Consider the following 17894-nt stretch of genomic DNA (forward strand, 5'->3'; position numbering starts at 1 on the left):
TATGATGAAATCCATCCAATTCAAGCTAAAATATATCGTAATATGTGGACTCATCAGTACTCAGAAAAAGGTACCTAAAGGTTGGAGGGATAAGAAGATCCGCACTAAAGGCCTCTCACCTGGCATGAGAGTTGTCTTCACTAAAAGTCCAGTCATTGCACATGCTGTGAACCGGATCCTGTCTCTAGAATATGTAGAGCTCATTCATGAGAGCACAGGAAGAAAGTTCACAATGAGGGGTGAAGATCTGAGCCCCTACCTACCTCCGTAATGGAGCTGTCCGTCAAGCTAATGACAGTAAATAAGCGCTTGTTAGGAGGTAACCTAACCATTAGCATAGTACTTTCAATTTTATTTCATTTTTTTATTTTGATTTTAGATTATAGATTTTCCTTTGCTTTTTGACGTTTGTGATCATGTGCAGCACTTAGAACAGAGACAGAGACACTCAGAAGTGAAAATAGAACACCCTGGGGAGAGTCCCTTGCTAGTGTTGAACGCCAGACAAAGAGGATGCTGGGTGTTCAACACCCAGTTAAGAGAGGAAGGCTAGCATTGTACGCCAGAGAAGGAATAATCTGGGCATTCGATGCCCATAGAGGAGCAAGGAGCTAGCGTTGAACGTCAGACAGGGAGCAACCTGGGCGTCCAACGCCCACCAAGGAGCAAGCACTGGCATTAAACGCCAGCAAGGGAGCACCATGGGCATTCAACGCCCTCTATGGAGCAGCCAAAGCCACCATTCCTGGCGCTGAACGCCCACGCAGGGACAGGCAGCTCAAGCTTTGAAGCTGTCTCAGCCAATGGGTCCCAAAGAATCTCCACCTACCCCTACCTACCCCACCCTTCCTTCTCTATCTTACTTTTTCAACCTTGAAACCCACACCCTACTTTCCCTCTTCCCAAAAACCCTCACAAATCCCATCATTCAATTCCCCACCAACCCCACCCACTTCAAATTCAAACCATTTCCACCCAATTTCCCCCCAGAGCCGAACCCTAAACCCCACCAACCCTATAAATACCCCCTCATACACCACTTCATGCCCACACCTTCCACACTATTATCTTTCCCTCTTCAAACCCCACTTGGCCGAAGCCTTCTCCTCCTCCCCCTCTATATTTTCTTTTTTTCATCTTCTACTCCACTTCTCTTTTGTTATTATTTGCTCGAGGACGAGCAAACATCTTAAGTTTGGTATTGGAAAAGCTCTGCTTTTTGCCCTCCATTCCTAAGTATTGCACCAAGGGTAGGCGAATTCTCAAGAAAGAGGAAAAGAAAAGCCCCCGCTTCCACTTCCAAACCTTGGGAATCATGGAGATTCCTCACCAAGGTGCACCATGATTACTTCTATGATATGGTAAGACACAAAAAGGTGATTCCCAAGGTCCCCTTCAAGCTCAAACAAGGGGAGTATCCAGAGATCCAACATGAAATCTGGAGAAGGGATTGGGAAATTCTGACCAATCCTGTTTTAGATGTCGGAACACTAATGGTGCAAGAATTTTTCGCCAATGCTTGGGTCATCAAAAATCATGACACGAGTGTAAACCCAAAGCCTAAGAACTGGCGCACCATGGTGAGAAAGCAACTCTTGGATTTAAGCCCAGAAAGTGTGAAAGTGGCGCTACAATTGCCACAGATGCTAGAAGATCCACACTCTTTCACTAGAAGGGTCAACTCTTACCAAAGACTGGATTAAGTTCTTGAGGACATCTGTGTGGAAGGAGCACAGTAGAGGAGGGATGCACAAGGCAAGCCCTACCAACTGGGTAGGCTTGACCTCATGCCCATGGCTAGAGGATGGTTGGAGTTTATCCAACGTTCTATCATCCCCAAAAGTAACCTATCTGAGGTTACCATTGACCGAGCAATAATGATTCATTGCATTATGCTTGGGAATGAGGTGGAGGTGCATGAGGGGATACCTCAAGAATTGTCTAAGGTGGCTGAAAAGACCTCCACCCAAGCGAGATTAGCGTTCCCACACCTCATATATTGCCTATGCAATTCAGCTGGGATTGGCATAGTTGGAGATACCCTCATAGAGATGGACAAGCCCATCACAAAGAGGAAGATGGAGCATGTGAAGCATGCACATGAACCACAGCAAAAACCTATGCAACCGCCTTTACTAGAAATCCTTGAGATACCTCAAGGGATGTATTTTCCTCTCCGAGAATATTGGGATCAACTGAATACCTTAATAGGGGAGTTGAGCTCAAGCGTGGATCAGCTGAGAGTGGAGCACAAGGAGCACGCCACTATCCTCCAGGAGATGAGAGAAGATCAGAGAAGATTGATGGAGGAATAGCTGAGATAGGGGAGGGACATAGAGGAGCTCAAAACTCTATTAGATTCTCCAGAGGGAGTAGCAGCCGCCATCTATGAGGTTGTTGAGTCCCATTACATCTTTATTTGTTTTATTTCTGTTTTCACTGTACTTTAATTTCCTGTCTGTTTTATAATCTAGTGCATGATCATATCTAGTCATTTGTTCTTTTCTATTTTTATTTTCTTATTTTTTTTTTTTGGTTATAAGATATCCAATGTATCCTTCACCGTACTTAAAAGAAAAATTTTATTTGAAAAAAGAATAGTGAGTACATAAGTTTTGAGTTAAGTTTTTCCAACTATTTTGATGTGGTGATCTTGCATTTATCTTTTCAATGTATGAATTAATTGTGTATAATTGATATTGAAGTTGAGATGTTGGCTTTTGAAGAACAGTGAATTTAGAGAAGTATTATTGATTCTCTGAAAAATCAAAAGTATTTATTCTTTAAGCAAGAAGAAGCAGCTAAAAGAAAAAAAATAAAAAGAAAGAAAAATAAAAAGCTCAAAAGAAAAAGAAAAGAGCAAGGATCCAAAGTTTTGAGCATCAATGGTTAGGAGGGTCGAAAACTGTCCTAAAAAGCTCAATTGAGTTGCTATCCCTAACTAAATGCTTGTGGTGTGAAGTTCTCAAGTAAAAAGCTTGAGACTGAACAGTTAAAGTCGTGATTCAAAGCAATAAAAGAATACACTTAAGAACTCTGGGCACCTCTGTCTCGGAATTTAAGCAAAGCTAAATTCGAATCCAAAGGGTTCTCCCAGTTAAGTGCCTGTGGTGTTTATGTATCCAGTGGTGATACGGAAAAACAAAAAGCTTAGAGTCACGACTAGGCTCAAAATCTGCAACACACCAAAAGAAGCTGTCTTCAATAATCAAGAAGAACTAAAAGAAGAGAATCGATAATATCATCCAGATTCTAGTTCCATGGGATGTCAATATTTCTAAGCTTCAAAGAAAAGTGAGATGTCAAAACTGTTCAGAAGTAAAGAGCTAATAGTCCCATTCAATATGTGGAATGGAGCTTCATTGACAACTCTAAGACCTATTGTATTTTTTGCTTCCAATTATCCTATTTTGTTTTTGGTTGCTTGAGGACAAGCAACAGTTTAAGTTTGGTGTTCTGCTGAGCAGATATTTTATACCCTTTTTAGGTTCATTTTCTTAGTGTTTTCAATACATTTTATCAAGTTTTATTATGTTTTAGTAGGTTTTAGTGAAAAATTCACTTTTTAGATGCTACTTTGAGTTTTTGTGTTTTTCTTATGATTTTAGGTGATTTTTGGGTGAAAATGGCAAGTTTTCGCACAGTATGGTTCAGAGGCTAAGAAAGGATAGCAGCTGCTATCAGATCCTAACCTCCATGCATTCGAATGAGCATTTTTGGAGCTACAAGGTCTAATCGACGCGCTCTTAACAGTGTTGGAAAGCTAACTTCCAGAACTCTCCAAATTATCCCCTTCCTGGCATTCAACGCCCGATAAGGACTAAGGCTAGCTTTGAACGCCCAAAACTGGCGTTCAATGCCACCAAGGGAGCATCAAGGCGGCATGAACACCCCCTAGTGTGAACACCCACTCATCCAAGTTAGATGCCAGCTTAGCCCAAACACTCACCAAGTGTGCCCAGAAGTGGATTTTCGCACCTTTCTGCTTAGTTTATTTCATTTTTATAACTTTTTAATTATTAGATTAGTATATATGGGCGAAGATCACCCATATTTAGATCTTCAGCCTCTCAGAATTTATTTTCTAATTTTTCTATAACTTATGAGCGACTAAACCTCTTAGGTTAAGGATAGGAGCTCTGCTCATTCCTATGGATTAATATCATTACTTTTCTACTTTAATATATGTTTCATTCCATTCTATGATGTATTATTGTTCTTCATCTTTATGAATCTGTAGTGGAACGAAAGTATGACCCGCTACTCTACACGAGTCCTTTACGAGTCTTGACCCGTATAGTATTGAGCTATAATCATAGAGCTTTATAGAATCATAGAGCTTCATTCTCCGATCGGGAAGATCTGACCTTATTTGTGACATTTTGAGTAGGATCATCAGAGATTGAATTGCGTGAGCTTCACCCTTGTCCGGATTGACTGTCCTGTTCGGGCGTTTGGTTTGGATCAGAGGAGACTAATGACCACTATCCCTGGATTAATCACTTACAACCTTGCCATTGAGTGAATCACTCATTGTTAAAGTAGTTAGTAAGAAGTATCAATCCAGAAGAATAAGGTTCTCCAAGGCCTTAACTAATTTCTCACTGTTGTTTTTACATCAATTCTTTATTGCTTTCGTTATTGTTTTATTTATACGCCTACAACAACAATAATCAACTTTTTATTCGCCTGACTAAGATCTGCAGGATGACGACAGCTTGCTCAATCCGACAATCCTCGTGGAATTTGACCCTCACTCACCTGAGATGTTACTTGAACGACCCGGTGCACTTGCCGGTTCAGTTGTGCGAGTTCTAATTTCCCGCACCAAATGGTCCAATCGGCTCAGAGTTACGCCTATGGACTTAGCAATTCATAATTCAAGTATTGAGGCTACCGATGCCACTCCTCAAGGTAGGTTTATATCATAATCAAGGTACCACAGACAACTAATATCATTAGTTAACCCTTCCTTTCCAAGCTAAACTAACAATGCACATCCCAAACTAGATCTCATTTTCTAGAATCACAAATTCCCTTTTCAAATGAGTAAATTCTCAAAAACAGTTTCAGCGGGGTCTAAGGGTTGTACTCTTTTCACCATAAGAATAAATGATTTTTCATTTAATTTAGTTGCATTGTCTCACAAACACAATAGGATACTCATTTAAAATCGTTGTCTCTTGGATTCTAATCTTATGTAAGGGGGTTCTAGGGTCATCACTCCTTAGGTCAGATTTAGTTCCAATATATTTAGTTCATTGTGGAATTTTATGTCAAATTTACAATGCATTGCTGGCACAAGGGTTTAAAAATTGGTAAACCAGAAAATGCTTTAACTTTATAACTTCACAATAAATCCAAAATTTTGCCAATTTATAGAGGGAAACAAGATTCATTGGGCTTCACTCTCCATTTGGTCCCATCTCATTCGTATCAATGTCCTAAAAGAACAAAATTTTACAAGTAAATCAAAATCTGCAGAAATCCTGCAATAAAATCCAATAGAGTATCGCTTTTATAAAACTGCCAAAATTTATCCAGTGATTCAAATTTTCTAAAATTTTATGGAGATTAACTCAACTCATCCGTCAAACTGTTCCAAATGGTTCTAGAACAAAATTATTTTAGAAAAGAAGTTGTACAGTAATGAAGTTGCTATCCTGATCATAAATCCTGTACTTAAAATTAGAAAGGGACAAACACTATACTCGCACATTAATTTTCTGAGATTTTAATTACCTTGAAATTTTGTGTCAATAAACTAGGCACCTTACATTTTTGTATAAAATTTTTTCTACTAAAATACATCCACTGAAAAAAAAAAGAAGTTATTCTCGTTTAAAATTGTTGTATAAATAAAGTGTCTTTTAAAAATCTTACAATAGTCCAGCTTTAAACTTTCATAATTAATTCCACAATCGTTGTATCCAATCCAAAGTTTCTAAAATTAAACTAGCTATGTAAACTTTCAATCAAAAGCAATTCCATAAAAATATGATCATTGTCAAGCTACTTGTGCCTCTTGGAATTGACTGCACAATTAAAAAAAAAAACTAGTTCTTAAACTCAGGGAAGAGTCAGTCTTTCAACTTGCATAAGTTATTCTACAGCCCATATCATTAGCTCGAATTTCCAGATTAAAAATGCACACAAAAATCTTTTGAATAAAGGTAGTTCTATCAAAATCTATTCACTACTAAATTATTTACACACATCTAAAGTTGTTGCACAATTTTTAAAAAAATAGCTTTTTAAACTAATAAGCAGCATGTCTTCAAATTAGCATAAGTAATTCAATAGTTGTCACATTAAAACTAAATTTTACAGGGTTAAAATAGACACATAAAACTTTAAAATAAAATTAGTTTCATTCAAAAATAAATTTTAAGGTGAGAGCGTAACTCTTGGAAGTTACTAGTTGCTATGCACAAAATTTGCATAATCCAAAATTTTAGAAATCAACAACCTCACACCTCCAAATCTAATTTTCTTAGTTTTTTCCAACCAAGACCTAGTTTGTCGCAAATATCCCACCAATTGAAACTTGCTCAAAGTGAGGGTCTACGTTAATTAAGTCAGATTGTAAATTTTCACTAGTTGTGGCTCCTAAGGCTTATAGGTAACTTGATGCCTAAAGACTCTAAAATCTCCCATCTTAAACCTTCATTCATAATCAAACTTAATTAGGTTATCAAGGCAACTCATTTATCAAAATTCTACCATATCAATACTCCAACAGGCTTCCATCACACCACTCTGATTGTTAGCCACTAAGAATCTAACTATTCTTCTATGTTAACTAAAATCTCTTTGAATCTCTTTATCTCAAAAACTTAAAGTCATCGACCGATATTTCATTTTCAATTCACGATTCTCACAACTTGATAAGTTTATTCACCATACACTTTCTAGGAATTTGAAGCTCACCAGTTGATCTTAAATCCAATATAATTACTCTTTTAACACTTCGTAGTGACCATGAGGAAATCCATCCTTTAGCAACTCTCATCGCATCTTAATAGCGTCAAAGCATAGAACTTATTCTCAACAGCTACTATCAAGAATGGAATATAAGAAAGAAAGAATTTAAAGGAATAGCAACTTTGTGAAAATGCCAAACTTGTAGACATAATACAAGGATGAACTGCTCTAATACCATAATATAACACCCTACCACGTAGAGCTTTTCGCTAAAGTCATAATTCAACGGTGGCAAGGCATTAGTACACTTAGACTTCGAAATACATATATAATTTCAGAAGGATAATAACAAAACTAGGAGCCCGTAAAAAAAATTGAACATCGTAAGCCATTACAAATACACGCACGTATCAAAGCTAATAAGCATTATATATAAAAAAACTGAAATATCAGAGGTTCAATTAAGGAAATACATATTAGAGTTTATACATAATAGGTACTATTCTCGACCCGCGAAGAAAACTCAGCTAGAATTTTACATCATAGAGAAGATACAAAATGATAAACCTATCTCTAAGAGGATTTAAAGTCATATACAATACAATTTTAAAAGGGGGAGAGAACTCTAGTGTCAAAATAAAATCTCAAAATGTAATCCTCTTCGCTTCATCACCTGAATTTCGCACTCTTTTCGAGGTGTATGATGATCCATATTTGAAAATAAGATAACAACAATGGGTAAGAACCCGAAAGTTTTCAGTATGATAACAGTTCCAAATAATGACTACATAAGAAAAACGTGAACCCTCTAGACAATCCTGAGCTCCAAACTCAAAAGAATTCAAGCCTAGGATCTTAACTAATTTGTATAGGGTGAACTTGCTAAGGTATAGGCATCTTAAAATAATTGTGGTCTCATCAATCCCCAAACCATTATCTTAGTTTATTCGTCACATACTACCAAAAGGAACCATGCATAAATAATATCAATACAAAGTGTTCTTGTATGGATACCTGGATGGAGAGCTCAGACTCTGGGAATCGATGCCGAGCTATTGCTTTCGGGGCCGACCTTCAAGCCTTATGATAACCCGAACTTTTCTCCAAGAGGGTGTCCAATTGCGTAGAGCTTTGAGCAAGAAACAAGGGGGAGTGTACCTGCAAAGGCACTCCGAAGCTTAAGTTAGTATTGAGAATTCAATGTGTCCTTTAAAATAGAAGATTATACATGTTTATAGGTGACAGCGTATAGATCGGTTACGTTCCTGTATTTATTGTCTGTAATAAAGGGTAATAATAAGAGTAAATGTCAGGTTGGACGTTTCACATTTGTGAAGTAGTCCGTTGAGTTGATCTGTAACGTCAGATTTCAATAAATGATATTGATTATTAAGTGGTGCCTGCAGTGCCGAGTTATAACTGTAATGCCAAACTGTAACGCTGATGATGTGATAAATGCCGAGTTATGAATAGTAAAGCCGATTTATGATATTGAATTTGTTATGGCCGGACCACAGCCCCCAAGCTTAGCCTGGGAGAGTGTTTAATGAAGCAGGTTGAGCTTTTAACGACGTGTGAATCGGTTGCTGATCAGTTCGGCATGTGGTTTAACTTTGTTTTCGGTTTGTGGTTTAACCTGGTAGCCCCCAGTTCAAGATGCTTTATTGAACAGTTACTAAGGCTAAGCACGCGTGATTAGGAGAGAGAAACAATTAAGTGGGGTATTAATTTTGCTTGTTTCCAAGGTTAGTTTGTAGGGTCCGAGACGCTTGATTTGATAGGAAGGAAAAGTATTTGGTTTAAAGTGGGTTAATTTAAAGTTGTGGGAAAACTGAAAGGTTGCATGCTTGCTGCTTTATTTTCCTCAAGTGTTATCATCCAAACAATGAGTAAGAGAGGTGAGTTACTTTGTGACTATTTTTGCTTTCTCTGTGTAACCGTGTGTCTCTTCTTCTTGTTTTCTGCTTTTTCTATGTAACCGTTTGCCTCTTCTTCTTGTTTTCTGCTTTTGATTTTTCAATGGGTTATGAGAAAGAAACAAGAGGGGAGATATATTGGTCTTATGATTGGGTAAATGGTGATGTGAAAGATCGTGTTTCTTTGTTCCTGGATGTTGGTGCTGTGAGTCAGATAGATAAGCGGAGGGTTGTTAGGGCTAACTCTGGGGTTCGATTGGAACTGTTACCCTGTACTGTGGATGATAGGGTTTTTCATAGAGGGGAGGGTTTTGAGCATTTCTTTATGTATAGTTCCGTTTTGGAAGAATTGAGGGTGAGAATCCCTTTCAGTGAGTTTGAGTGTAAGGTGCTGAGGCAGTTAAACTGTGCGCCTTCACAACTTCATCCTAATGGCTGGGCTTTCCTTCGGGCGTTTGAGATTCTGATGGAATTCTTGGAGGAAAATCCGTCAGTTGAATTGTTCTTTTCACTGTTCCAGGCTAAGGGAGTTTGGAAAGGTGGTTGGGTAAATTTGAATAGCTCTCTTGGTTTTGCTGTGTTCAAGCTATACAAATCATCTTTTAAGAATTTTAAGGAAATGTACCTTAAGGTAAGTAGTTGTGAAGATGACTTCCCCTTTTATGTTGACGAGCATTTGGGGGAGAGGTTTCCTCTCTGGTGGTGTTCCGAGCCTCAGAACATTTTGGGTCCTGAATCTATAAGTCCGAGGGATGAGTGCATTATTGTGTTTTTGACCGAGTTTATTGATCGGCGAGATTTGATTTCTGTTTATGATCTGCTGCAATGGGAGGAGAAAAAGGCTGCTGTTGTGGAATATTTGGGTAAGATCTTGGACTGTGGATGTTGTATTATGTCTGATGTTTCTAATTAGGTTTTCTGTTTTGTGCTTTTCAGGTGGCAAGTATCCAGGTGTATCTGCGGCGAGTTTGAGGTCTCGTGTGAAGAGCAAGGGTTTGGATAAAGAGGTATCTTCGTCTAAAGCAGAGAAGGTTGGTGTTGGCGAGGTTGAGCAACCAAAACGTGGGAGGAGGAAAGTTATTGTTAAGAAGAGGAAAGGTGATGTGGTGGATTTGTCCGATGTTTCTGATGATGAGAAGGACGATGTTCCAATGGAAGATATTCATAGGTTTTGTGAGAACCAGGAAAAGTTGCATGGTTTTGTTGAGTAGAGTGAGGGGTTATCGCTTTGGGGAAGAGATCATCCTTTCGTGATTACCGTGGATGAGGTATGCCAGACCCCATCTGATGTTAGTTTGGCAGAAGAGGTAGGGGATGTGGCAATTGATCAGTATATGCAGGTAAGTTTTGTTTTTGATGTGAAAGTGTTTTTTGGGTGTTTGTTTTGGGGTATTAATCTGTTACTCTTTCAGGTGGTGGGTTTGCAACTTGCGAGTTTGGGGCGCAGTCGTGAGAAGATTCATCGCAAGATGGTTGAGAAGAAGGAGGATCCGAGTTTGAAGGAGGAGTTGGCTGTAAAAGTTGCTAAGGTTACTGAACTTGAGATGAAGTTGGTTGAGGTTGAGAAAGAGTTGAAGGAGGTGAAGGAGAGCTATGCTAAGGATGTTGAAGATTTAAAGAAGAAAGAAGCTGACTTATCTTCTTTGAGTGCCCGTATGATTGAGGTCACTGCGCAGATGAAGGAGTCAGAGAAGAATAAGCAAGGAGAGATTCTGGATTCCTTCCTTGAAGGTTTTGAGAGGGCTGTTCTTCAGGCGAGGTTTCTGGCTCCCGAGGTTGATTTATCATCTATGGATCCGGGCAAGATAGTACAGGATGGTGTTATGATTGAGGATGATGGTGCTGCAGAGCAGGGAGATGAGAATGTGTAATTCTGGTTGTTTGTTTGTATGGTTGTTTTGCTCCTGAGTTGAGCTTTTGATATGTCAAATTGTGGACATTTGTAGTTTGTTTTTGTTATTGTAGCCTATATGTTGCTACTTTTGTAGAGAAAAACTTTTATGATAATATAATGCTGTTGGTGGATGGTAAGTTGGTATGCTGATAGTAATATGGTCATTTAACAATGATTGTTTGGTAGGTTACTTTGATTGGTATCGGGTTTTTGATTTGGCTGAGTTAAGCATAATTGGCTTCTGAAATAGGTTCTTCATGCTTTCTAGAATTAATGGGTTCCGAGTAATATTCGGATGTTGTAGGATTCAATGATCGGAGTTAGATTTTGATCGGATTGCAATTTGATTGCTTGATCTGATTCCGAATAAAATCGGTTTTTTGTCTGATTAAATGGTCGGGATCCGAATTAGATCGGATTGTTATCTGATGAGCTGATTTGATTCCGAGTTAAATCGGGTTTTGTCTGATTAAGTGGTCGGGATCCGAATTAGATCGGATTGTTATCTGATGAGCTGATTTGATTCCGAGTTAAATCGGGTTTTGTCTGATTAAGTGATCTGAATCCGAGTTGAATCGGATTTTGTCTGAGTATATGGTCGGAATCCGAGTTAGATCGGATTGTTATCTGATGAAGTGATCTGATTCCGAGTTAGATCAGATTTTGTTTGATGAAATGGTCGGAATCCGAGTTAGATCAGATTATTATCTGATGAAGTGATCTGATTCCGAGTTAGATCGGATTTTGTCTGAATACGTGGTAGGAGTCCGAAGTGGGTCGGACGTAATTGTGTTTTGATGATTTTATCTGGATGCGGTTAAAATCGGTTTCTGACTTTTGTCAAATTGAAAAGTATAGGATGCAAGTAACGTTGACTGAATAAAGTAATTTATTAATTTAAGGCCTTTGAATTTAAAGGCCCAGGTAGGCTAGCCTCGTTAAAACATCTCCAAGCAAAACCCGTGTGGGAAAAATCTTGGTAGTAGGAAAAAGAGTACTTGCCTGTCCCTGGTATTAGTTGTAATATAATTTTAAGGAAGATACATTCCAAGTGTTAGGGAGATCTTTACCCTCTAATGTTTGTAGGCGATATGCTCCATTGCCGATGACTTCTGTGATTCTGTAAGGGCCCTCCCAATTAGCTGCCAGTTTGCCATGTGCTGTGGGTTTCCTGGCTTGTTCTGTTTTCCTGAGCACAAGGTCGTGGACTTGAAAAGATCTTGTTTGAAGTTTTTGGTTATATCTACGGGCAATGTGTTGTTGCATTGCTAAATGTTTTATTGCTGCGGATGATCGGATTTCTTCAATGAGATCAAGTTCTGTTTGCCGAGCTAGGTCTTGGGTAGTTAGGTCGGCCAATTATGTGCATAGTGAGGATTGGGAGATCTCCACAGGGGTCATTGCGTCTGAGCCGTAGACCAAGCGAAAAGGTGTCTCCTTTGTAGTTGAATGAGTTGTTGTATTGTAGCCCCAGATGATCTCTGGGATAAGCTCTGCCCATAGACCTTTTGCATCGTCCAGTTTCTTCCTTAGAGCATGTAATATTACTTTATTTGCGGCTTCGGCTAACCCATTTGTTTGTGGGTGTTCTACTGATGAGAAGTGCTGTTTGATCTTTAAGTTCTGCAAAAAGGATGTGAATTTTTGATCGGCAAATTGGCGACCATTATCAGTGATAATGTGCCGAGGAATGCCGAATCGACAGATAATATATTTCCAAACAAAGGAAAGCATTTGCTGTGATGTAATTTTGGATAGAGGTTGTGCTTCTATCCATTTGGAAAAATAATCAATTGCTACTACAAGGAATTTTACCTGTCTTGCAGCTGTGGGGAAAGGTCCGAGGATATCAATCCCCCATCGGTTGAACGGCCAACTAACCTCGGAACAGTGTAAGAGTTTGGCCGGGAGATGTGTTATCGGGCTGTGTTTTTGGCAATTGTCACAGCTTTTTACTTTTGTGTGACAATCTTGCTTGATAGTTGGCCAGTATAATCCAGCTCTGAGGATTTTTGAATACAGACTTCGGGCTCCGAGGTGTGTTCCACAGATCCCTTCATGTGCCTCAGCAAGTGCAAGCTCTGCTTCTGTTCTGCAAAGACATCTAAGCAGTGGACGAGAGAATCCTCGTTTATATAGGCAATTATTATAAATTGTGAAAAAGGAGGCCTGTCGACGGAATTGTCGGGTATTTTCGACGTCGCCTGGCAAGATTCCTATTTGGAGATACTGTATGTATGAAGATCTCCAGTCTGCTTCCTGTGTCACACTTAAGACATGGTTTAGTTCAATGCTTGGCTTAAGTAGTGTTGATTGATAAAGTGAGGATCTATTTGGTTGAGTGCTGGCGAGTTTAGACAGAATGTCGGCTCGGCCATTACTCTCCCTTGGGATGTGGTGTATTTCGTATTTGGAGAATTTTGAAAATAGATTTTGTACGTCATCCAGATATTTTGAGAGCAAAGGGTCCTTTACCTGGTATAGATTATTTACCTGTTGGATGACAAGTAAAGAGTCGCAATATACCTTAAGTTCGGTGATGTTAAGGTCGGCTGCGAGTCTAAGGCCGGCAATTAATGCTTCATACTCACTTTGATTGTTGCTTGCTTTAAATGAGAAGTTGAGGGAATGTTCGATGACATTGCCCTGGCCATCATCAAGTATAATACCTGCCCCACACCCGTGTGGGTTGGATGATCCGTCGACGTATAAGGACCATTCGATGTAATCTTCAGTTATATTGGGTATTGAGAACTCGGCGATAAAGTCGGCCAAGAATTGTGATTTGATGGATGTTCGGCCCTCGTATTTGATGTCGAATTCTAAGAGTTCCACCGACCATTTTACTAGTCGGCCAGCCAGCTCAGGCTTCTGCAGCACTTGTCGCAAAGGTTGATCTGTTCTAACATGGATCTCATGGCTCTGAAAGTATGGCCGGAGTCTTCTGGCTGAGAAGACAAGGGATAGTGCCAGCTTCTCAATGCTTGGGTATCGAAGCTCGGCGTTCTGTAAGGTATTGCTTGTGAAGTAGATTGGGAACTGTTTCTTCTCCCTTTCTGCAACAAGAGTGGAGCTTATAGCCCAGTTAGTGACAGACAAATATAAGAATAATGGCTCCCCTTGTAGGGGTGTGTGTAAAATTGGTGGTTTTGAAAGAGTTTCTTTTAAAGTTGTAAATGCTTGTTCACATTCATCAGTCCACTGGAAAGGTTTTTTTGTTTTTAAAGATTGGAAAAAACATGAGGATTTAGAAGCTAGGCAAGGTAAGAATCTAGAAAGTGCAGCAAGTCTCCCTGTCAACCGCTGGACTTCTTTGAGGGTTCGTGGGCTTGTCATGTCCAAAATAGCTCGGCATTTTTCAGGGTTTGCCTCAATACCTCGGCTAGTGAGCATGAAGCCGAGGAATTTACCGCTCTGAACCCCGAATGCACACTTTTCAGGGTTTAGCCGCATGTTATATTTTCTTAGCTGTCCGAAGATTTCTGTGAAGTCCTCAAGGTGATTATTGCCGATCTTTGTCTTGGCGACCATATCGTCAACGTAGACCTCAATGTTCTTGCCGATTTGTTTGGCGAAGACTTTGTCCATCAGACGTTGATATGTTGCACCTGCATTCTTAAGGCCAAAAGGCATGACTTTATAACAATAATTTCCAAATTCAGTAATAAAGGCTGTCTTGTTTTGATCGGATGGATGCATTTGGATCTGGTTATAACCAGAATATGCATCCATAAAGCTGAGTTTCTCAAAACCAGAGGTATTATCAACTAAACAATCAATAGAGGGTAAAGGGTATGAATCTTTGGGGCATGCTTTGTTGAGATCGGTGAAATCAACACACATGCGCCATTTACCGTTATGTTTTTTAACCATCACGACGTTTGCCATCCATGTTGTGAATCTGATTTCTCGGATGAAGCCCGCGCTAATGAGCTTCTTGGTTTCGTCTAGGGAAGCTTGCTTTCGATCATGCCCGAGATTTCTCTTTTTCTGTGCAACGGGTCGAATAGATGGATCTAATGCTAGCTTGTGTGATATGATGGATGGATTGATGCCTGGCATATCAGCTGGGGTCCATGCAAACAGGTCAGCATTTTGTTGTAAGAATGTTCGGAACAAAGATTTTTCTTCTGAAGATAATGTTGATCCGACGTACGTGAACTTATCCATGCTTTCTGTGAAATAGATTTTATCTAGGTCTTCTGTTGGAGTCGGCCTTTCCAGTGTTCCTGCTCGAGGATCAAGGTCGGCCAGCATGTGTTGGTTGTTTGTGTTGCCGATATTGTGGACCTGGGCTTTAGTGTGACGGTGAGGTCTTTTGAGGCTATTGTTGTAGCACTCCCTGGCCTCTTGGGCATCACTATGAATGGTTGCTATTGTGTTGTCCTGCAAAGGGAACTTAACGCAAAGATGAATTGTAGATACTATAGCGCCGAACCTATTTAAGAAAGGTCGGCCAAGTATAATATTATAGGGACTGAAGCAATCGACAACTAAGAATTGAATGTCTGAAGTTTTCGATAAAGGGAACTTACCGAGTGTGGTTTGCAACCACACAGAGCCCATAACTGGGACTCGCTCACCTGAGAATCCTACCAAGTCACCAGTGGAAGGTCGGATGATGTTATCGCTCAGTTTCATTTTTTGGAAGGTCGATTAAAAGAGAACGTTGGCGCTGCTGCCTGGGTCGAGCAACACTTTTTTAATGAGGAGATCTCCGAGCTGTAGGGAGATAACGACTGGATCATCCAGATTTGTTATGGTGTTATTATGATCGGCTGTCTGGAATGTTATCTGTGGAGATGTAGGTGGTGACTGTTGTTGATTTTGGTTGGCGTTGATGGAAAGGATAGCTCGGTAAGACCTTTTCCTTGCCGAACTCGTGGCTCCTTCACCTGCAAAACCTCCGAAAATACAGTTAATTGTACATGTTGGTAGTTCGGGTTGGTGATTGTTCGGCCGGTCTCTGTCCCGGTTATGTTGTGTAGCCGAGCTATGGTCCCCCGGAGCGGGTGCTCGCCGATGCATTTGGCCGCTGATGAATTTGTCCAGATGACCTTGCCGAGCTAATCGCTCCAACAGGTCTTTAGCGATGACGCAGTCGTCGGTATTGTGTCCGTGTTTCTGGTGGAAAGAGCAGTATTTTGATCGGTCGGTGCCTTTTGAATCTGGGTAATTACCAGCTTTTCGTGGTGGCTTGATTAACTTCGAATTCAAGATCTCCTTGATGATGTCATCGCGTTTGGTGTTGAATTTGGTGTAGGTCTCATATCGTGGGATTGGTTTAAAATTCTTCTTGTTGTCCCGTGGCTTGTCGTCGTCTTTATAGTGAGGCTTTTCTATTTTCCGAGCTTGTCGGAGTTCTTCGATGTCAATCTGTCCCTTAGCTTTTTCACGGAATTCGGCCATAGTTTTTGGTTTGGCCACAGCAATAGTTTCCTGGAACTTTCCTGGTCTCAATCCACTTTTTATGGCGTGTAGTTCTACCTCGGGGTGGAGGTCGGGTATGCCTATGGCTATCTTTGTGAAGCGCATCATGTAGTCCTTGAGGCTTTCGTGCTGGCCCTGCTTGACTGTGTTCGGGTAATCGGAGTCATGGAGGTGGATGGCGGATCCAGCAAAGTGCTCCTCAAAAGGTTTTGATATGTCTCGGAATCGAGAAATGGAACCTGCAGGCAAAGAACAAAACCAATCAAGTGCAGGACCGTCTAAATAAGATGGAAAACAACGACACAAAACTTTATCAGATGCACCGTTTACTATCATTATGGAGGTGAACTTTTTGATGTATTTCTTCGGATCACCTAACCCATCATATGGAGTTAGGGTGGTCGGCAGAGTAAACCTTCGGGGCAGCACGAAGTTCATCACCTCCGCCGTGAATGGTCCAGGGGAGCTTTCCTAATCGTCATTTTCGATATTTTTCTGAGTATCCTCATTATGTTCGGGCCGCTCCCCTTCCTATCGAGCAGTGTCTGAGACATGTGTTGGCCCTGACTGCTGCTCGGCTTCTTCTATCCGTTCTTGTCGGTCATTGTTTTCGGCCCGAGTGTTATTCAAGTTGGCGATTTGATTTGCCATTCTTTGGTTCTCCTCAGCCACGACTTGCCGCAACTCGGTCACCATCCGGAGCAATTCGGATGGCGAGGGTGGAGGTTGTTCAGCCATGACTTCAAGACGGGAACCTCGAGGCCGATAATATATAGAGGGAGAGGTTTATATTCTCAGCCCCACGGTGGGCGCCAATTGTTCTTGTATGGATACCTGGATGGAGAGCTCAGACTTTGGGACTCGATGCCGAGCTATTGCTTTCGGGGCCGACCTTCAAGCCTTATGATAACCCGAGCTTTTCTCCAAGAGGGTGTCCAATTACGTAGAGCTTTGAGCAAGAAACAGGGGGAGTGTACCTGCAAAGGCACTCCGAAGCTTAAGTTAGTATTGAGAATTCAATGTGTCCTTTAAAATAGAAGATTATACCTTTTTATAGGTGACAGCGTATAGATCGGTTACGTTCCTGTATTTATTGTCTGTAATAAAGGGTAATAATAAGAGTAAATGTCAGGTTGGACGTTTCACATTTGTGAAGTAGTCCGTTGAGCTGATCTGTAACGTCAGATTTCAATAAATGATATTGATTATTAAGTGGTGCCTGCAGTGCCGAGTTATAACTGTAATGCCGAACTGTAACGCTGATGATGTGATAAATGCCGAGTTATGAATAGTAAAGCCGATTTATGATATTGAATTTGTTATGGCCGGACCACAAAGCAATCACAATAAGAGATTAATTAAAACAAGTAATACAAATAGCAGTTGAATATATTATCAAATAGGCAAACCAAATTATTATGCACACCCAAACAAAGTCAAACATATGCATATGATGCATGCCTGTCCTACTGGACGTGAGCTCATGTGACGGTTATACTACCAGGCCCTGTAACACCCTACCACACATAGTCTTATGCTTATGTCATAAAACAGAGGTGGTGAGGTATTACGACCTCTAAAAATAATATTTAGTATACATAGTAGTATGAAAAATATGTATAACTAGGAGCCTTTGAAGAAAAGGGGGTAACTCAAAACCATTAAATTGAAAAACGCAACACTCCAATCGATAACGTAAAAGATGCAGATAAAGTAAGCTGACACAGATA

General features: G+C 40.2%; 1 protein-coding gene across 1 annotated transcript; it reads right to left on the reverse strand.

Annotated features, from left to right (window-relative positions):
• Positions 1–15390: 15390 nt before the first annotated feature.
• On the reverse strand, positions 15391–16602 carry LOC112777547 (uncharacterized). The gene has a single exon (XM_025821954.1). It carries the CDS (start codon positions 16600–16602, stop codon positions 15391–15393), a length of 1212 nt encoding a protein of 403 aa, XP_025677739.1.
• Positions 16603–17894: the final 1292 nt, after the last annotated feature.

Source organism: Arachis hypogaea, chromosome 3 (genome assembly GCF_003086295.3).
Source record: "Arachis hypogaea cultivar Tifrunner chromosome 3, arahy.Tifrunner.gnm2.J5K5, whole genome shotgun sequence".
Taxonomy (NCBI): domain Eukaryota; kingdom Viridiplantae; phylum Streptophyta; class Magnoliopsida; order Fabales; family Fabaceae; genus Arachis; species Arachis hypogaea.

Coding starts and splice junctions, on each gene's coding strand:
- LOC112777547 (XM_025821954.1), bottom strand. CDS start 16,602: ATGAACTTCGTGCTGCCCCGAAGGTTTACTCTGCCGACCACCCTAACT.